This window comes from Balaenoptera physalus (genome assembly GCF_965194825.1).
Source record: "Balaenoptera physalus genome assembly, chromosome: 14".
Lineage (NCBI taxonomy): Eukaryota > Metazoa > Chordata > Mammalia > Artiodactyla > Balaenopteridae > Balaenoptera > Balaenoptera physalus.
In genome coordinates, this window is record NC_138893.1 from 55,456,860 (window position 1) to 55,478,427 (window position 21,568).

The 21,568-nt window shown below is 45.8% G+C and overlaps 1 protein-coding gene across 1 annotated transcript in view; it reads left to right on the forward strand.

Moving 5' to 3' along the window:
* PDLIM1 (PDZ and LIM domain 1) overlaps window positions 1–18,335 on the forward strand; it is a 47,330-nt gene extending 28,995 nt beyond the window's left edge. Inside the window, exons 5-7 of the mRNA XM_082423909.1 lie at window positions 10,483–10,634; window positions 17,240–17,357; window positions 17,822–18,335. Of these exons, the coding sequence (XP_082280035.1) occupies window positions 10,483–10,634; window positions 17,240–17,357; window positions 17,822–18,008 (457 nt within the window). The 3' untranslated portion in view covers window positions 18,009–18,335. The remainder of the gene's footprint in view (window positions 1–10,482; window positions 10,635–17,239; window positions 17,358–17,821) is intronic.
* The last annotated feature ends 3,233 nt before the right edge of the window (window positions 18,336–21,568 follow it).

Here is a 21,568-nt window from a genome sequence, read left to right on the forward strand (position 1 = left end):
GCATATTCTGTTCCTTCAGTCTATATGTCTGTTTTTATGCAAGTACCATACTGTTTTGGTTACTGTAGCTTTGCAATATGGTCTCCTCTCCACCCCACCCCCCACACCTGTTTGTTTTGGCCCTGCCATGCGGCATGTGGGATCTTACTTCCCTGACCAGGGATCAAACCCGTGCCCCCTGCGTTGGAAGTGTCGAATCTTAACCACTGGACCGCCAGGAAACTCCCCTCCACTATGTTTTGACATCAGGAAGTGTGATACCTCTGGTCTTGTTTTTCTTCTTTAATATTTCTTTGGTTATTTGGGGTTCTTTGAGATACCATATGAATATTAGGATTTTTTTTTTTCTGTTTCTGCAAAAAATGCTGTTGGGATTTTGATAGGGATTGCATTGAATCTGTACGTCACTTTGAGTAGTATTGACATTTTTAGCAATATTAATTCTTCTAATCCATGAAAATGGATATATCTCCATTTATTTTTCTTTTTTTTTAATTTTTAAATTTTATTTATTTTATTTGTTTATTATTTTTGGCTACGCTGGGTCTTTGTTGCTGCACGCGGGCTTTCTCTAGTTGCAGCGAGTGGGGGCTACTTTTCGTCACGGTGCGTGGGCTTCTCATTGCGGTGGCCCCTCTTGTTGCGCAGCACGGGCTCCAGGCGTGCGGGCTTTGGCAGTTGTGGCACGTGAGCTCAGTAGTTGTGGCTCACGGGCTCTAGAGCGCAGGCTCAGTAGTTGTGGCACACGGGCTTAGTTGCTCCGTGGCATGTGGGATCTTCCCAGACCAGGGCTCAAACCCGTGTCCCCTGCACTGGCAGGCAGATTGTTAACCACTGTGCCACCAGGGAAGCCCCTCCATTTATTTTTGTCTTCTTCAACTTTTTTCATTGTTGTTTCATAGTTTTCAGAACAAGTTTTTTGCCTCCTTGGCTAAGTTTATTCCCAAGTATTTTATTCTTTTGATGCTATTGTAAATAGGATTGTTTTCTTAATTTTCTGTTTGGATTATTCTTTGTTAGTATTCTGTGTTTCTACACAACTGATTTTTGAGTATCAATTTTGTGTCCTGCAACTTTGCTGAATTCCTTTATTAGTTTTAACAATTCTTTTTTTTTGGCCACACCCTGTGGCATGAGGGATCTTAGTTCCCTGACCAGGGATCAAACCTGTGCCCCCTGCAGTGGAAGCGTGGAGTCCTAACCACTGGACCGCCAGGGAAGTCCTAGTTTTAACAATTCTTTTTGTGTATGGAAGCTTTAGGGTTTTCCACATATAAGATCATGTCATCTGTGAACAAAGATAATTTTACTTCTTGCTTTCCAATTTGGATGCCTTTTATTTCCTTTTCTTGCTTAGTTGCTCTGGTCAGGACTTCTAGTACTATGTTGAATGGAAGTGGTGAGAGTGGGCATCCTTGTCTTGTTCCTGATCTTAGAGGAGAAACTTACTTTTTCAATATTGAGTATGATGTTAGATGTAAACTTGTCATATATGGCCTTTATTATGCTGAAGTAATTTTCTTCTATTCCTAGTTTTTTTAGTGTTTTTATCATGAAAGTATACTGAATTTTGTCAAATGCTTTTTCTGCATCAATTGAAATGATGATGTGGTTTTTGTCTTCTAATCTGCATTCTGTTAATATAGTGTATTAATTACACTGACTGATTTTTATATGTTGAGCCATCTTTGCATTTCAGAAGCAAATCCCACTTACTCATAGTGTATAATCATTTTAATGTGCTGTTGAATTCAGTTTGCTGAGGATTTTTGCATCAATATTCATCAGGGATATTGGTCTGTAGTTTTCTTTTCCTGTAGTATCTTTGTCTGGTTCTGCTATCAGGGTACTGCTGGCCTCATAGAATGAATTTGTAAGTGTTCCCTCCTCTTCCGTTTTTTTGGGAAGACTTTGAGAAGGATTGGTGTTAATTTTTCTTTGAATAGTTGGTAGAATTCTCCAGTGAAGCCATCTGGTCCTGGGCTTTTTTGTTGTTAGGAGATTTTTTTTTTTTTTAAAGACTTTTTATGACATTTTAAAAAAAAATTTATTTATTTAACTTATTTATTTTTGGCTGTGTTGGGTCTTCGTTGCTGTGTGCGGGCCTTCTGTAGTTGTGGTGAGCGGGGGCTACTCTTCATTTCAGTGCACGGGCTTCTCATCGTGGTGGCTTCTCTTGTTGCAGAGCACGGGCTCTAGGAGCAGGCTTTAGAGTGCAGGCTCAGTAGTTGTGGTGCACGGGCTTAGTTACTCCGCAGCATGTGGGATCTTCCTGGACCAGGGCTCAAACCCGTGTCCCCTGCATTGGCAGGCGGATTCTTAACCACTGCGCCACCAGGGAAGCCCTGTTAGGAGATTTTTGATTACTGATTCGATCATGTTATTTATTATAGGTCTGTTCAGATTTTTTTTTTCTTTCATGATTCAGTCTTCGTAGGAATTTATCTATTTCTTCTAGGCTATCCAGTTTGTTGATATAATTGTTCATAATAGTCTTTTATGATCTTTTTTATTTGTTATAGGCATGGTAGTGTCTTCTCTTTCATTTCTGATTTTTTGTTATTTCAGTCTTCTCTCCTTTTTTTCTTAGTCTAGCTGAGGGTTTGTCAATTTTGTTGATCTTTTCAAAAAACCAAACTCTTAAGTTTGTTCTATTTTTCCTATTGTTTTTCTCTTTTCTGTTTTATGTGTGCTGTAGTCTTTATTATTTTCTTCCTTCTGCTAACGTTATTTATTTATTTAAATTTATTTTATTTATTTATTTATTTGGCTCTGTTGGGTCTTCATTGCTGTGCGCGGGCTTTCTCTAGTTGTGGCGAGCAGGGGCTAATCTTTGTTGCAGTGCACAGGCTTCTCGTTGCGGTGACTTCGCTTGTTGCAGAGCACGGGCTCTAGGCTCGCGGGCTTCAGTAGTTGTGGCACCTGGGCTCAGTAGTTGTGGCTCGTGGGCTCTAGAGCGCAGGCTCAGTAGTTGTGACGCATGGACTTAGTTGCTCCGCAGCATGTGGGATCTTCCCAGAGCAGGGCTCGAACCCGTGTCCCCTGCACTGGCAGGCAGATTCTTAACCACTGTGCCACCAGGGAAGTCCCCTTCTGCTAACTTTAGTTTGTTCTTCTTTTTCTTGTTCATTGAGGTGTAAAGTTTGCTTGAGATCTTTCTTCTTTTTAAATTAGGCATTACTGCTACTATAATGTTTTTTCTCAGCTTTTGCTATGTCCCGTAAGTTTTGATATATTTTTTTCATTTTCATTTGTCTCAAAATATTTTCTAATTTCTGTTGTGACTTCGTCTCATTGTTCATTAGTGGGTTGTTTAATTTCCGCATGTTTGTGAACTTCCCAGTTTTCCTTTTGCCGATTTCTAGTTTCATTCCACTGTGGTCAGAAAAGATACTTGGTAATTTCAGTCTTCTTAAATTTTTTTATTTTTATTTTTTTTATTTATTTTATTTTTTTATTTATGGCTGTGTTGGGTCTTCGTTTCTGTGCGAGGGCTTTCTCTAGTTGCGGCAAGTGGGGGCCACTCTTCATCACGGTGCACAGGCCTCTCACCATCGCAGCCTCTCTTGTTGCGGAGCACAGGCTCCAGACGCGCAGGCTCAGCAATTGTGGCTCACGGGCCTAGTTGCTCTGCGGCATGTGGGATCTTCCCAGACCAGGGCTCGAACCCGTGTCCCCTGCATTGGCAGGCAGACTCTCAACCACTGCGCCACCAGGGAAGCCCCCAGTCTTCTTAAATTTGTGAAGACTTTTTTGTGGCCTAACCTGTGATCTATCTTGGAGAATGCTCTGTGTGCACTTGAGAAGAATGTATATTCTGCTGTTGTTGGGTGCAGTGTTCTGTGTTAGGTACAACTGGTCTATAGTGTGGTTCAGGTCCTCAGTTTGCTTATAAATCTTCTGTCTGGTTGTTCTATCCTCTTTTGTTCCTTTTTATTCCATGGTATGGATGTACCACGGTTTGTTTAACCATTCACCCATTGACGGACATCTGGGTTGTGTCTTATTTTTGGCTATTATGGATAAAGTGGCTGTAAAGATTTGTGAACAGGTTTTTGTGTAACCATAAATTTTCATCTCTGGGATAAATGACCAGGAGTACAATTGCTGGGTCATAAGGTAGTTACATGTTTAATTTTACAGAAACTACCAAACAGTTTTGCAGAATATCTGTACCATTTTACATTCCTACCTACAATGTTTGATCTAGTTTCTCTGTATCCTCTCCAGCATTTGGTGTTGCCACTATTTTTTATTCTAGCCATTCTCATAGGTGTGTAGTAATGTATCACTGTGGTTTTAATTTGCACTTGCCCTGTGGGTAATGATGTTGAACATCTTTTCATGAGCTTATTTGCCGTCAGCATATCCTCTAGTCCTTTTCTGGATATCTGGGCTCAGATCACCTCCTGCCTCTCAGCCTCGGCTGTTTTTTCAGAAGCCTCCACCCTCTAGGGAAGAGGGACAGTGTACCCAGTGGAGCCAAAGAACAAATATCAGATGGTGGTGCAATTTATCAATACAGAAGGATAGGTTTGTATGTAAACAAGTTCTAATTTGTGAGAAATAAAGCGATATGCTCTGCAGTCTGCCAGGCTGTCTCCCAGGTTCAAGAATGCAGGCAATGGCTACCAACAGTTTTCTCAGCAAATCTAACCACTTTATCTTTAGGGGTGAAGACACTTTTACAAGTGCAAATGAATTATGCCAATTATGTTTACTCACTCATTTTGCATCCACTCATTGTATAACTAGCTCACATGTCATTTTAAAAAGAAAACTGAGGGACTTCCCTGTCAGTCCAGTGGTTAGGACTCAGCACTTTCACTGCCACGGGCCCAGGTTCAATCCCTGGTAGGGGAACTAAGATCCCGCAAGCCACGCAGCATGGCCAAAATAAAAAATAAAATTAAATTTAAAAAAAAAGAAAGAAAACTGAGGTATAGGTTTTCCCTGGGTAATTCTCCCCAAGTTACTTCTTCCTCTCCTCTCTTTTTCTTTTTCCTGTCAGCCTCCTGGGGCACTTGAAGTACTCAGGTTCCCAGCTGGAAGCAGGGTCAGTAACAGCAATGAAGCTCACAGAATGAACATGCTCTGCTGGTCTCAGGGAGGGTCAAAATTTAAGTAGAGGAGACTTACCAGCTGGTCACTTGCAACAGACTGCAGCGGGGGGAAGGGAAGCCACCACCCCCTGTATGTCCACAGCTGCTGGTCCCTGCTCTTGTCTCTCTCCCTCCCACCCTCAGGGGACTGTGGGAGCCTCCCATCCCCAGGTCAGGTGATGGGCCACCTTGAGGAGTGGTTTTAACCAAGGTGGGGGTAGAAGGCCAGTTTCCCCACTCTGCTGTGTTGACACTGGAGGTTACTGGAGGCTGCTCACTATTGCTGGAGTGGGAGATCTGGCTACCCACATGGCCTCCACGGACTCACTGCAGGTGAGTGGTGGCCTTGTCACTGCTGGGTGGGGGTGACATACGGGCTCCCTACTGGAGCCTGGAGTGTATGACCACTGTCATTCCTTGGGTCCCAAGGTATCTGGCTGGTCTGCCTTCTTCTGTCCCCCTTTCAGAGTCTTTTTTTTTTTTTTTTTAATATAAATTTTATTTATTTATTTTTGGCTGCGTTGGGTCTTTTGTTGCTGCGCACGGGCTTTCTCTAGTTGTGGCGAGCAGGGGCCACTCTTCGTTGTGGTGTGCAGGCTTCTCATTGTGGTGGCTTCTCTTGTTGTGGAGCACGAGCTCTAGGTGCACGGGCTTCAGTAGTTGTGGCACACGGGCTCGGGAGTTGTGGCTCGCGGGCTCTAGAGCGCAGGCTCAGTAGTTGTGGCACACAGGCTTAAGTTGCTCCACGGCATGTGGGATCTTCCTGGACCAGGGCTCAAACCCGTGTCCCCTGCATTGGCAGGCGGATTCTTAACCACTGCGCCACTAGGGAAGCCCCCCGAGTCTTCTTGTGTTCATCTTATACAGGATGTCTAAGGTTTTTAGTTGTACTTAGTGGGAGGAATAGGGAAACTTATGTCTACTCCATCTTCCCAGATGGGAAAACGATTTTTATGAAGAGAATGTCTTCTCCCGTCTGGATGCATCTTGTAATTCAAGTAATCCCTCTTTGCGTCCCAAACTTTGTCACACACACAGGCAGTTTTAGTTCAGAACCAAAGCTGACTTAGTATGTGAGAAAATGATGCCATTAAGGTTTTATCAGCAGTGGGAATTTTTTTCTTATGGCTTCCTTGTTTTAGTTGAGATCTATATACAGATGATTAAGTTGCTGCCATGGGTGATGGCTCAAGTTTAAAAAAAAAAAAATTAAAGGGCTTCCCTGGTGGCGCAGTGGTTGAGAATCTGCCTGCCAATGCAGGGGACATGGGTTCGAGCCCTGGTCCGGGAAGATCCCACATGCCGCGAAGTGACTAGGCCCGTGAGCCACAATTGCTGAGCCTGCGCGTCTAGAGCCTGTGCTCCGCAACAAGAGAGGCCGCGACAGTGAGAGGCCCGTGCACCGCGATGAAGAGTGGCCCCCGCTCGCCGCAACTAGAGAAAGCCCTCGCACAGAAACGAAGACCCAACACAGACATAAATAAATAAATAAATAAATAAAATTAAAAAAAAAAAAAAAAAATTAAAGAGTCTCTTATGTCCCCACTCTAGTCACTTCACTGTTTTGATGGAGTAGATGCTCATCCCAGGGTTGCTGTTCCAAAACCATGGGTGTGCTTTTCCTCTGTTCTCCTTGACCTTCTGACCTTCACCCCAGCTGCTCTTTTGGCTGGAACAGGCCTTTGTGTCACATAAGGTCTGCAGGCTCAGCCTCTGAAATCCTCTTCTTGGAAATGAGCTCAAGTGGAGTTTTCTTCTGACGTTCTAAAGACCACCAGCCTTAAACACCCAGCTACGTCAGCCACCTCGTCAGGCAGAGCGCCACCTGGCTGTGATATCCCTGGGGAGACAGGCCCTGTGGTCAGGGCCTAAAAGACTGGAAGAAAACAAACATTTAGGGAACTGGCATACATTCAGCACCAAGTCTGACTCAGGGAGAAACAAGAAGCAGGAAACATGAAGAGTGTAATGGATAGTTACTCCAAAGGAGTTAAATTTGATTAAAATCTTGTATTTTGTTATTAAAATTGTAAAGACTGGGTTTAGAAGACTGTGCTTACTTTTAGTGACCCACTCTCAGAAGTTTTTCCCCTGGTGACTCAGTCATGTAGCTCATATTTTTGAGAGCTTATCACTATAGAATTCTTCCTTTCAATGCTGTTACTATATATAAAAAGTGAGAATGCTTTTTTTGGGGGCTCCATTTCTCATGCATGTTTTTGTCCTAGAATTTTTTTTTTAATATATTGTGATGTCATTTGTCTATATCTGATAGTCTAACATCTAAGACTTGGGTCTTAGGATATTATCTTTGAATTAAGCAGATCAATGCTTCAAATAAGGCGATGGGTATTGAAAGTGCTTTATAAATTGTCAAGTGGTAGAAAGATATTATCATTATTTGAGAATAAATAGTAAGCTGTTTTCTTTTCACTAATCATGGAAATACTTTCCAAGACCATTTGCTGGAAGAATATGTGATGACCTTGTAGTTTGGCTTCTGTCATTTTTAGCAGTCCCTTGGTGGCTTCCAGACATAACAACATACACCAAAGAAGGGGAAAAATTCTCCCCAAGAACATTCCACGGTCTGATCTTGATTTTAAAATAGTTCTAAGTGTAATAGAAAAAAATATTTGTCGAAATAACATAATACATTTATTATAGGGCAAGCTCAGAACTCAAGACCCAAAGAAAGAGTCCAGCATGTATCTCAGACAACAGGGCTAAAAAGGTGGGCCACAGGAAGACTGTGGCCCCTGGTTACAACCGCTCCTCAGGGTGGCCCATCACCTGCCTGGGGGATGGAGGGAAAGAGACACGGACAGAGACCAGCGGCTGTGGACGGGCAGGGGTGGTGGCTTCCCTTCCCTTCCCCCCCACCGTGGCCCGCACAAGTGACCAGCTGATGAATCTCTCTACTTACATTTTGACCTTCCCTGAGAGCAGCAGAAAAGATGTCACTCTTTGAGGGCTTTGTCCTCTATTGTGAGAACCTGGTTGTAGTCAAAGGGAAAACCTGGAGCTTCACTGATGCGAGTGACCCTGCTTCCAGCCGGGGCCTTGAGTCACATTTAAAATGGAATGTGAACTGATTATGCAATGGGTGGGTGATAAACTGCACCACCATCTGGTATTTCCTCTCTGGCTCTACTGGGCACACTGCCCCTCTTCCCTAGCGGGTGGAGGCTTCTGAAAAAGCAGCCGAGGCTGAGAGGCAGGAGGTGATCTGGGCCCAGGAGGCTGGACTGCCCATGTCCCTGGCACAGCCCTGGGGGATTCCCTGCGACCCCACAGGAGCAGGGAGAGGGTGCAGTGAGGAGGAGAGAGGCACTTAATCCACTTCTCTAACACCTACCATGCCCCAGCCCTGTGCCGGGCACTGATACAGGGCAGGAACACAGTGGTGAACAAGGCAGGCCATGGCCCTGCCCTCATGGGGCTTACTTTCCAGGGGAAGACAGACCATAAAGAAACAAGTATAATTGATGGTGAGTGAGAAACAACATGGAGAAAGATGCAGCAGAGCAAAGGGAAGAGTGACAGGGATGGAGTGGACTGTTTTAAGTTGAGGGTCGGGGACCCTCTCTGAGGAGGGACATCTGAGCAGAGACCCGAGTGAAGTGTGGGAGCCACGGGGCTCTCTGGGGAGGGAGCGTTCCAGGCAGAGGGAGCAGGATATGCAAAGGCCCTGAGGCTGGTGTGTCCTAGAAACCCCATGAAGGCTGGTCTCACTGGAGCGAGCAAGGGGTGCCAGGCGATGTGTTTGGAGAGGGGAGCAGAGCCACATCTTGTAGGGCCTTTCTACTTTTTGTAATGAATATTTACTCCAAAGGAGGTGAATTTGGTTAAGCTTGTGTCTTGTTACTAAAACTGTGACTATTTGCTTCTGAGTCAGATGGGAACACTTGGAGCCACATCCCCACACAGTCTGATTCTCGTGTTTAAAGTACCACTCTGGCCTCTGGTCAAAAAAGTAAGGCGGTCCTGGGGGCTGAGAGTGGCGGCAGAGGGACAAGTTGCGAAGCTGGTCAGCCGTGCTGTTAACAGATGGCATGGCTGGGACAGGGGAGGAGGGGGTGGTGCAAAGGGGTGGGACTCAGGACAGACCTCACAGGTAAAGCGGACTGGAGTTTACCTCCTTTCACTCTCCTCCTTCCCCGAAACCAGGCAGCAGAGGTGTCTCCCCTGGAAAATGGGCCCTGGGGCAAAGAGGCCGCCAGTTCTGCCTGTCTCACCCTGTCGTGGGGAGCCCAGAAGGACAGGGGGAGGTGTGGGCGGCAAGGCCTGGCTTGCCCCGTCCCTGGGCCCGAGCTGAGGCCTCTGTCCCCCGCTCAACGGAACAGCACTTCACTGTTTACAAAGTACTTACCTCGAGAGTGTCATACCGAGTGAAGTAAGTCAGATAAGGACAAATATCATGTGATATCACACATGTGTGGAATCTAAAGAATGGTACAAAGGAACTTATTTACAAAACAGAAAGAGAGTCGCAGATGTAGAAAACAGACTTATGGTTACCAGGGTTAAGGGGGGGCGGAGGTAGAGGGATAAATTGGGAGATTGGGATTGACATATACACACTACTATATATAAATAGATAATAAGGACCCTGTGTATAGCACAGGCAACTCTCCTCAACACTCTGTAATGGCCTATTTGGGAAAAGAATCTAAAAAAGAATGGATAGAGGCATATGTATAACTGATTCACTTTGCTGTACACCTGAAACTAACACAACATTGTCAATCAACTATACTCCAATAAAAAAAACAAGAAAACAGAAAACAAAGTTCTTGCCTTTCTCATCCTTGCCAACAACAGTGTGAACTGAGCAGAGCAGACACTATTACTTCTGTGTGGTAGGTGAAGAGACCAGAGCTCCTTGCCGTGAGAATTAGGAGAGTTTATGGAGACAGAGAGAGCCCTTCGATGTCATCAGCAATAAAGAACACTGATTTCTGCTCTGGGGAAAGAATGTAGCCCGTACTAAGGGGACCCAGCTGAGTTTTTAGTGCTCGGATTGTGGTTGACATTTTCCCTCTTCTAAATTTTCTTTCAACATCATGTTGTTTATGTAATTTTGAAAGAAGCACGGCATTCCCATTCCATGGGATTAGGCTAAAAAGTAATTGAATCACTGAAACTATCTGGAAAACTAGCCTCTTATTGTCTGGAAGCAGCAGCCAGCTCTGCCTACAGACACCTCACAGAATCGGCAGGAGGTCTATGGCTGCATTAAGAGAAGGCTTCGTCCATTGGGATCATTTCTCTCCACCCTTTGATTCATGGGTGCCTTCTCTTGCAAGGGGGTGCCTGGTGAATTTTTTTCCCCCTAACTTCTGACATGTCCTAATGAACTTGCAAACATTCTTCACAGCTTAGACCATTCTCAGCTTCCAAGCGGACTCGTCATTGACAAAGAATCTGAAGTTTACAAGATGCTTCAGGAGAAACAAGAGTTAAATGAGCCTCCGAAACAGTCCACTTCATTCCTGGTTTTGCAGGAAATCCTGGAGTCTGAGGAGAAAGGTAATCAGTCGTGTGTGTGTGCGTGCGTGCGTGTGTGTGAGGGGGCGGGGGGTCAGAGGCTCTTGTTCAAGGCCTGGGCTGAGGAGCAGTCATTGCTGAAACACAGATGAACACAGCCCTGAAGAGGTGGAAAGAACACAGTGTGCTTTGCAAGGCATGGCTCTTAAAAGGCTAAAAGCTCTTTTAAAAAAAGAAAGAGGGAACTCCGTGGCGGTCCAGTGGTTAGGACTCTGTGCTTTCACTGCTGAGGGCGCGGGTTCAATCCCTGGTCAGGGAACTAAGATTCTGCAAGCTGCGAGGCACAGCCAAAAAAAAAAGAAAAAGGGGGGTGGAGTGGGGGGAGGAATGAATGAGCTCCCAGCCACACCTGCCTAGCTGTTTCCTGTCACAGGCGCATGGGGAGGCTGAGGACATGGGGAGCTTGACTGTTGTGGGATTCTGTCGTCTGTCCCTTGGCCACTGGTTTGGTTTGAGCCCACACACCATGTTTCTGTGGTGGCTGGCACGTGTGAGTGGGTGAAGGCCATGGGATATGAATGACAAGCAGAATGAAATGAATCAGCAGTAGTGAAGCCAGGCTCTGAACTTCACTTTGGGGCCATGTGCTTGTTCTTGCTCTAGGGAGGATGGCTTCCTGAGAACCAGAGGGCCCTCAGTTTGGCCACATCCCCCCACCGAGTGACCTTAGACAAGTCTCTGAACCTTTCCAGGCTTGTTTGCTCATATGTCAATCAGGGATGAACATCCTTTCCTCTAAGACTGGTGTGTGGATCAAATGTTATAAATTACACAAAACACCCGTCACTGTGACTGGCACACAGTAGGTGCTTCGTAACTGTTATGATGTTTGAGACCTCATCAAGAGGCTCCAGGCCAGCCTTAGCTTGTCCACACGTGAGCTCCAATGCCCGAGGTGCCCAGGGCCACACATGTGGCTCTGCAGGTCTCAGGAGATAGTCTTTGCCCTCTACACATCATACACTCTGTGTTTCTTACGATAATTTTCAAGTGGGTGGCAGCAAAGCTGTCTCAATAGCTTTGTAACAACAACAAGGAGAAATTTCTGGCAGATGGGTGTGTTGCAGAAGAGTTTTTTTTTTTTTTTATAATTATTTATTTATTATTTATTTTTGGCTGTGTTGGGTCTTCGTTTCTGTGCGAGGGCTTTCTCCAGTTGCGGCAAGTGGGGGCCACTCTTCATCGCGGTGCGCGGGCCTCTCACTATCGCGGCCTCTGTTGTTGCGGAGCACAGGCTCCAGACGCGCAGGCTCAGTAGTTGTGGCTCACGGGCCTAGTTGCTCCGCGGCATGCGGGATCTTCCCAGACCAGGGCTCGAACCCGTGTCCCCTGCATTGGCAGGCAGATTCTCAACCACTGCGCCACCAGGGAAGCCCAGAAGAGATGTTTTTTTCCCCTTCTCACAAAGGTGACCTGTGAGCGACAGCTCTCGGGCTTGCCCACCTCCCACGTGGTCATTCACAAGTGCCTCTGATTCTCACCATCAGCCTAACTACCAGTGAGTTCTGGGGAGTTGGGTTTTGCAGCCCTTCCTGGTCTCAATGAGGCCCAACCCTCCACACTCTGCGCTGTCCCTTTCCACAAGGCTCACCGGAGCCCTGCCTTCTCCTGCTCTCTTCTTCCCAGTGTGCCTGCCTGTGAAGAGAGTTGGTACTTCTGGGAGGGACACTTGGTTGTTCTGTTTCTGAGACCTGCTTCAGCCAGGCTCCTGAGGGGTTGGTTCTTTGCCCAGGGCGGCCAGTGAGGGTCAGAGCTGAGTGCCCTCTGGAAGAGTCACCTTCCTCCAGGAAGCCCCCAGCTGCAGAGCTGGCATCCCAGGAGTCCTTCCTGAGCTGAAAGTTCCCTCCTGAACACACTCCGCACCCCAGCTTCCTCCCCATTTGGGTGGTTCTTTAGAGAAACTGGCAATTTACAAGCACAGGATATTAGGAAAATTCTTCTTTTATGCTAGAAGGATATTGTCCCTACCAGCAATTTCCCCCTTTGCTTGGAGTACCTGTGCAGTTTGGAAGGAATGAGTCATATACTCTGTATTAAGTTCCAGCCTTAGCCCAACTGACAGATGACTTGGGGGCCAACCCTAGAGGATGATGGTTTTTCAAAACGTGAGAAACCACAACTATACTCTGAGTAAGTGGGTGCAAAACCCTTCAGTTAAGAGAGGAAAAGTCAGTCCATTCCAGCCCAAAGTAGAACATAGACAGACATTGCAGGGCTCACCTCACTGCATGGCCTCAGGTCACAGAGGTAACAGAGAAGGACTTGAAGCCCAGGATCACTGAGCTGCCCTGAGGTGGCAGCTCCCTGCTCTTCATGCTTCATCCCTTCCATCCGGTATTCTTACCTGCCAAGCCAGTGGCTTCCATTCTCAAGGCTACCTCATGGTTCTAGTTGGCAGCTGGTGCTCCAGCTATCATGCCTACTTCCAGGGACCAGGAAGGAAGAATAGGGGAAGGGCTAATTGGGGAATCCCCCTTTCAGAGGAACCAGCTTTCTTTTTCCCAGAAGTCCCACATGACTATTCCACTTATATTTTGACCAGAATTTAGTCACATGGCCCCATCTAGTTGCAAGAGAGTCTGAGAATTATAGTTTTTCTCGCCTGGGCTGGATGGCTGGATATCTTCTTGCTCCAAAGAAAATAAAAATTTTGCTAAAAAGGAAAAGGGAGATAATAGATCTTGTGGTCTCTCCCTTATCTCTTAATATGCACTTGCATTAAATTTTCACTGAATGGAACAGCATAAGTTCCAATCCAGACATCTACCACATGCAGAAGGCTCTCAAGTAAGGGAGCTCAAATACCTGTTTTCATTTGAGATGAAATGGTCAAAGCTCAGGGCAGTGGCTGGTGCATGGTAAAGGCACTCCGTGAGGGTTACTGTCATTCGAGAAGGCCTGTGGTTCATGAAGCAGCGCTGCACCACCAGCACTGGTGTCCAGGATCTGCCCGAGACGCACCACGAGACCTCCAGCAAGTGGCTCGTCTCTCTAAGTCCTACTCTCTCTGCACACATCTGGTGAGGCTAATAATGGCTACTTCACAGATAGTTTAAAGCCTTAAGGGAAACGGTGCGTGCAGTGTGCCAGGCACACAGTCAGTGAGGCCCCCAAGGGAGGTCTGGCTGCAGCAGGGCTTGGTGATAAATCTCCAGACTCAATGTGGGTCTTCTCATTTGGGGTGAAATTCAGCCTCTGGACTAGGAGAAAGGGTCCTGGGTTCCTCACACTTTCTCTTGCTCTGGATCAAATTCTAAAAATTGCAGGGAGAAGGAGGCTGTATTTTTTTTTCACTGTGGGGACATACACCTAACACAAAATTTACCGTCTTAACCATTTTTAAGCATATGATTCCATGGCACCGAGGACATTCATACTGTTGTGCTGCCATCTTCACTGTCCATCCACAGAACTCTTCATCTTGCAAAACTGAAACTCTGCACCCACTCCTCATGGCTCCCTCCTCCCCAGCCCATGGAAACCACCATTCTACTTTCTGTTTCCATGAATTTGACTATTCCATGTATTTCATATGAGTGGAATCATGCAGTATTTGTCCTTTTGTACCTGGCTTATTTCACTTAGCATAATGTCCTCAAGGTTCACCCATGTTGTAGCGTGTGTCAGCATTTCCCTCCTTTTTAAGGCAGAATAATATTCTGTGGTATGTATACACCGCATCTTGTTTATTCATTCATCTGTCCCCAGCCATCATGGACCGAGAAACACAGTGGGGACCCCAGGCTCTGAGATAAGAAAGCTGGAGACTTGCTCAGGAAGTATCTAGGCTCATTTCGGCTGGTTCCCAGGCTTCCAGGAAAATCCTCAGATGGTCTGCAGTCAGATCATGGAGGACCACCAGGTGCAAGGTTAAGGACCATGAATTTGATTCTATAGGTAATGTAGTCACAGAGGGTTGTTGAGCATTGAAGTGGATAGTAAAAAGGCTGTGCTTTACTCCATTCATTTTCACATTTTTCCCAAAAGCTTTGAGATGCAAGGTTCATTGGAAGGAGAGATATTTGAACATTTTTGTAGTAGCCCAGTCTGAAGGGAGCTATTTTTACTGTAAGCTAGTGGAGAGGGAAGGAAGAAGGGAAATTTCTCTTGCATTTGCAGTGTTGGCTGAATAGGTGAGAGAAGAAAATGAAGCCAGCAGGTGGCGCTGCAGAGCTGAACAAGCTGCAGCGAGGCGGGCTTTATCGGGGAGCCCAGCAGAGAGCGGTGTCACTCTCCAGGGCTTGCTGTTCTTTTTTTTTTTTTTTAATTGTAGTATAGTTGATGTACAATATTACTAAGTTTCAGGTGTACAACATAGTGATTTAATAGATTAGACTCTGTTTCAAGTTATTGTAAAATATGGGCTATATTTGCTGTGCTTTACAGTATATCCTTGTAGCTTATTATTTTGTACACGGTAGTTTGTACCTCTTAATCCCCTACCCTTATCTTGCCTACCACGTTCTCTCTCCCCACTGGTAACCACTGGTTTGTTCTCCATGTCTGTGAGTCCCTTTCTGTTTTGTTCTATTCATTTGTTTTATTGTTTAGATTCCACATATAAGTGATAACAGAGCATTTGTCTTTCTCTGCCTGACTTATTTCACTAAGCGTCATGCCCTCCAGGTCCATCCGTGTTGTTGCACATGGCAAGATTTCCTATGGCAGAGGGCAGCAGCTCAGTGGGGTTAGGGCCAAGCCACACAAGTGCACGTCGTGCTTCTGCCCAAACAGGGCTCACATCTGCTCACACTCCGATGGCCAAAGCAAGTCTTGTGGTCAAACCCAAAGTCGATGGGATGGGGGAGTATAATCCACCAAGAGCAAGTTTTCCTCAGCCTTAGTGCTGCTGACACTTTGGGCCAGGTGAGTCCTTGTGGTGGGCCGTCCTGTGCGTTTCAGGACACTCAGCCGCATCCCTGGCCTCTACCCACTAGATGCCAATAGCACTCCCTTGCAACTGAGACAACCAAAACTGTTGCTAGGGAACAAGATCACCACCAGTAGAGACTCACTGACCTACTGGGAAGCATGGGAGGGTACGGATAACTGCAGATAAAATATACAGTCTACCACGCCTAGCCAACTCTAAATGCCCCTTATGTCACACACAATCTCAATTTTTGGTTCAGAAGCACCAGCCAACATATGGGGACTCGTTTTTGAAAAGGACGAGCAAGCTAGGGCCCTCATCTGTCGGCCCCAGATTGCCCAGCATGGCTGCAGATACGGGATGACCCTCTCCTCGCCCCCTCACCTGACACAGAAAGCCATTTTTCGCTCTTATTCAGTGGTTCTCAAAGTGTGGTTCCTGGACCAGCAGCAGCAGCCCCTGAGAACTTGTTAAAAATGCAAATTCTTGGGCCCCACCTCAGGCCTGCTTGATCAGAAACTCTACGAGTGGGCCCAGCAATCCGGGTTTTAATGAGCCTGCCTGGTGATTCTGATGCACAACAGCATTTGAGAACAGCTGTTTTAGTCTAAAGAAGTGGATTTTAACCTGGAGTATAGAACAGGATCCTGGGGCCCCTGCACCTGGAGATGCTCCTTCAGCAGGTGTGGGGTAGAGCCTGGTCTGTGAATTTTATGAAATCTCTCCTGGTGCCCAGGATGCTCACAGATGCCCATTCAGAACCATGAGTGTAGAGACTTCTCCAGCTTCCTGAGCCAAAGCATGTTGGACTAAGAGGGGACCATCATGCATTTGTCATGGCATTTCATCATCTATTTCTTGTGTATTTATTGAGCCTCTATTATTTGTTAAGCCCGTGGTAGGCTCTGTGGAGTATTGAAAAATATATGAAATAGGGTTCTGGTGCTCCAGTAATTTGCAGTCCAGACGGAGAGACATGTGTAAATAGCTGACAAACCTAACAATGCTTGCTAGGCCACATCACAGTAAAAGAAAATGTGATGTGGAAACACAGCCAGCCAAATATATAGCGATAACAGTAATTTTCGTAGCTTACCATTATTAATAGCTACCATAACACAGGGCTGTACACAGGTGATGAACTGGGCTGTAGGCAGTTCAGCACCCAGCAACTTAGGAGCTTTGTTTTGTACACAGAAAGCTGACTGCAGGAAGGCTGCTGCTGACTCTGCCCTGCAGCAGGTGGTTTTTATCTGGCTGCTTGGAGCACACTCTACTATAATGATTTTGTTCTCTTTGTAATGTGGGTTTCTTTTGGCATCTGACTACATTGCCTTTCGATTATCAGACATTTTTATTTATTTTTTTCTATCTATATAAAGCATTTTTAAGTCCCATATCAGTGTTTGCATGTATTTAATCAGCATGTAATGTAATTTGTGTTTTGAGGGCTGACCATGTGCCAGGGAGGGCTTTATGTGTCTTTTTAAATCTTTTTGTCCCACTGTGAAGGGGAAATGATCTCCTGTTTCATAGAAAAGGAAACTGCAGACCAGAGAAGTAACTTGCCCAGGATCACACAGCAGAGTCAAGTCTGTTTGACTTCAGTGCCCATGACCTTGCTGGAACATACATATAAGTGAATCTCAAAGAGCTAAATGATACTTATGCAATCCTACACTTCCGGCCAACCCAAGTGTTCTCCTCCTTTTAGGGGATCCCAACAAGCCCTCAGGATTCAGAAGTGTTAAGGCTCCAGTCACCAAAGTGGCTGCATCGATTGGAAATGCCCAGAAGCTGCCCATGTGTGACAAGTGTGGCACCGGCATTGTGTGAGTATCTGCCTTCCAGGGCATCAGAGGCCCTGCAGGTTGGGTAAACCATGAAAATGTGGAAAGTGCTGGATGTTGCACATTTCGGGTGTGATGGAGAGAAAAATCCTGCCTGGAAAATGGAGCAGAGAGGCCAGGTAGGTCCTGTGTCCCAGAGCCAGGTGGTGAAGGCTTTCCTTGGCTGTAGAACCCTTAGGGTATGAACATGTAAAACCAGAAAAAGCAGGGCTGCTCTGTTGAAGTGGGAAGGACTTCCCGAAGGCTTCAAGGGTAATATCTTTGGACCCCAGGCATGAGAAAGCCCCTTTATGACTGGAGGCCAGTTAGGCTCTGATCTGCCAGCTGGGCCCCTTGGGAGGAGGCCCTGATCTGCCACATGGGCCCCTTGGGAGGAGCCCCCAGGCCTGGTGCCCCCTTCAGGTGCTTGTCACTAAAGGAGCCCCTCTCCTCCCTCCCTCCTGCAGCGGCGTGTTTGTGAAGCTGCGGGACCGTCACCGCCACCCTGAGTGTTACGTGTGCACCGACTGTGGCACCAACCTGAAACAGAAGGGCCATTTCTTTGTGGAGGATCAGATCTACTGTGAAAAGCACGCCCGGGAGCGGGTCACTCCACCTGAGGGCTACGATGTGATCACTGTGTTCCCCAAGTGAGCCGGCAGCTCAGCACCGAACGCTGGTCTCCCAACGAGCCCCTGCTGCATCTTGTCCTCTGAAAGCTCTGGCTTCTCTTATCTAGAAAGTTCTCGCTTTGGTTTTATCCCTGCTCGTCAGCTAACTGACTCACGCTGGCTGTGTGATGCCCGCTTTTATAATTAACAGAAGATGGTTTTGTTCAGTGTCCCCTTACCAGCATCACTGTGTCTTCTCTTCTCCTCCATTCATCTCTGCTGCAAATGGACATCAGCCAAACTTGAACCAAACCAAATTTAATATGTCTGACAATGATTTCGTTTCACCCAATAAATTAATAGACTTCAAGGCAGTGTGGTGTCTCTTTTTCATGTGACCATGTATCCTATTTCCTGTCTCAAGCCAGACGAGATTTCTGAGGCCTCTCCTCTTGTTTGGGGGTTCCCATACCTCTGAGATTTGCACACCTTCTCCTCCAGGTGTGAGAAAACTGGCATCTGAAAACAGCCTTTTTTTTTTTTTTTTCTGGCCCCACCATGTGGCAAATGGGGACCTTAGTTCCCCGAGCAGGGATTGAACCCGGGCCCTTGGCAGTGAGAGCTCACAGTCCTAACCACTGGACCAACAGGCACTTCCCAACAGCCATGTTCTTACATTTCTTTGAAGACTGCTCCAAATTATCTTTCTCTGATGCTAATATAAGATAGTTATGTTGTGATGAAATGTTTTCTTTACATCTGGATGTTTGGGGACTTAGAGGAAATGAATGCTTTCCAAATAACAGATGGTGAGCTTTACCAGGCTGGTTTGCTGCCATCACAACCCCTCTCCTTTGTGAAGGGAAGCAAACTCAGGACCGTGGCCAGCAGCCCTAAACCTGCAGGTTGCTCAGGGTAGTGGCAAATGCATTCTCCTCCAGGAAGAGACCTGGAACCCTGGCCGTTAAGGGGCCTTGAGTCAGAGATCTTAGGTTACCGTAGGTCATCTCTTGGTGACCAACCACTAAAGGAGTCATTTGCTCAAACAGTAGCACCCCCGTTGCTCTAGAGACTGATTTGTTAAGAGAGATGGACAGGTCACTCCACCAACCCTTCTTCCTCTGAAACAGCAAATCATCTACCCTTAAGTAGTATTCATCAGCCCGGGCAATAGCTGATGTCCTTTACTGATGAAGGGACTAGCTTTCTAATAGTAAGGATTCTAGTTAGATGGTGGTGCTGGGATTTCACTTTGCAGATCTCTGAAACTTGGACACACTGCAGACAGTTTAGACACAAGCAGTTCTAATCTATAAGACTGAAGAAAAACTTTCAGGCAGAAAATTACTTCATGTTAAAGCTCTTGATTTTTCTTTCTATCTTTTCCTTCCTTCCTTCCTTCCTCTTTCTATTAATCCTTACTTTAAACTCTTTCTGTTTCTAAGTTTGTAAAAGGCAAGGTGGCTGAAACTTCGTAATTTGGGCAAATCAACATAAAATGAAAGCTCTGAACCACAGCAAGTTTGATGCATTTACAAATACAGTAACAACTGTGACTTGGGTTTATTGACTGGAGGGGGATGAATGGGTAATATACATTCTTAGAACTTTCTCCAGTCCTTTTCCTCAGATAATGTGCCAAATGTCTGATGCTTTTCTTGTTCAACGACAGTATTACTTCTTAGGAGTGGATCTTACATACAGGGTGCCTCCCTTCCGGTGGAGGCCAGATACCGGGAGTGTCAAGTGACCACTATGGCTGTTATCCATGGCCTCCAAGGCTAATTTGTTTCCCAGAAAAATGAAACAGGATGTCAGCATTACTGTCCTCAGTGCAAGTTGTGTTTTGTGGCCAAGAACTCCTCTTTTCCTCCAGCCTTTAGTTTATATTGATAGAGTTATTTCCTGCCAAGAGCAATTTAAGATTTGACCTATTTCTTGTCCTTCTTGCCTACCATGTTCATCTGATTTTATTTCTTCTGTCATGCTTACTCTAAAATGAAGGCAAAATGGAAGAAATGTATTGGAATATCTCTGATCTGACTTGCATCATTCTTTAATTACTAAGCTTTTGGACAACTTCCTGGAGAGGAAAAGCAGCCAGAATCACAGACTTTGATGAAGTGATTCCCTCTGACTTGGAACGCTCTTCTTCCACTTCTTGATTTAGTTAACATCAGTGGTCTTTCAGGACAAAGCCCCAGCATCCCTCCTCTAGATAGCCTTCTCTGCTGGCCCACCATGCCTAGGATCTGTTGTGATCCTGTATCCAGGGCACACCTCCTGGGCACACATCACATAAGACACTAATCATAGTCTCCTGAAAAGAATGAAGCCCCCATAAGAGCTGTTCCTCTATCTGTATCAGCTTCGTCTACTCAGCACTGAGCAGGGAGATAGTCCACAAATGTTTGGTGAATGAATCTGTAAATGGATGCGTCACCATTGTCCAAAGAAGTACAATGAAAGCCACATATGTAATTTAAAACTTTCTAATAGCCACATAGAAAAAGAAAAAGGTAAAATCAATAAATCAATTTTAATAATATATTGTATTTAGTGCCATATATCCAAAGTGTTATCATTTTAATCTATGCCACTAGCCACGTGTCAAATTCTCAATAGGCATGCGTAGCTACTGGCTACGTTATTGGACCACACAACCTGCACCTACCTTAAAACAAGACATCTTGGATTTCTGCTTCGCTTCTAGATACCATGTTCTTTTCCCTTGTTCCCATGTGTCCACCAAATCTCTTCTAATTGCCTTGCGCTCTGGCTTCTCAATTCTGCCCGTCCTCCAGTAGGACAGCTATTTTGAAAGCGTCCCGATGATTTCTCCAGCCAAACCCTATGTTGACTTAAAGAAAAATGCACAACATGAGAACTGCGGGTTTAAGTTTGACTCGGGGTCTTACTGAGGACTCCCGCCCGGGAAACAGGCACTCAGTAGCTCTGAGGAACTGCTCTGAAGAGGTGGGCGAGGAGCCAGGGTACACATGACTTTTTGGGGCTGGGAAATACGTGTAGTCAGGCACGCATCTTGGTAAAAGATCACTGCTAATCACAAAGAACAGATGTCTCAAGTTAGTGATTTTAGGTTTTTCTACATATGGGAAGATGCAAGAATCTGGGGTCCTTGAAATTCTTCCTGAGATATGCATCTAATTACCTAGGGGCCTGTTTATCCAAAGCAGAGTGCCTCGTCCTGCTTTTCATGAATTCCCCTCAGGGTGCACTGTTGGTGGCTGACTGCGGTGGGTTGTGATTTAACCCACTCGTATAACTGGGTGATGACTGATGCTCATGGTTCTTTTTTGTTCACTTCCCACTTCTGGTCATAAATTTGACCAAGGTTTGGTAGGGATTTCATGACCAATTTGTCCCATGGAGCTGGGAAGACTCATTCCTAGGTCAGGTGAGGATTTCGCTGATAGGCTATTCGTGTGCTATTCTGAATTAGGCCTTGTTATCCTAAAGAGTCTCCGGATCATCTATCTTACTAGCCTATTATGATCCAGGAAATGTTTCTCCCTTATTGCTTTTTCCCATATTTAGAGTTACACTATTACAATTAATTTTATGGAGAGCTATATATATGTG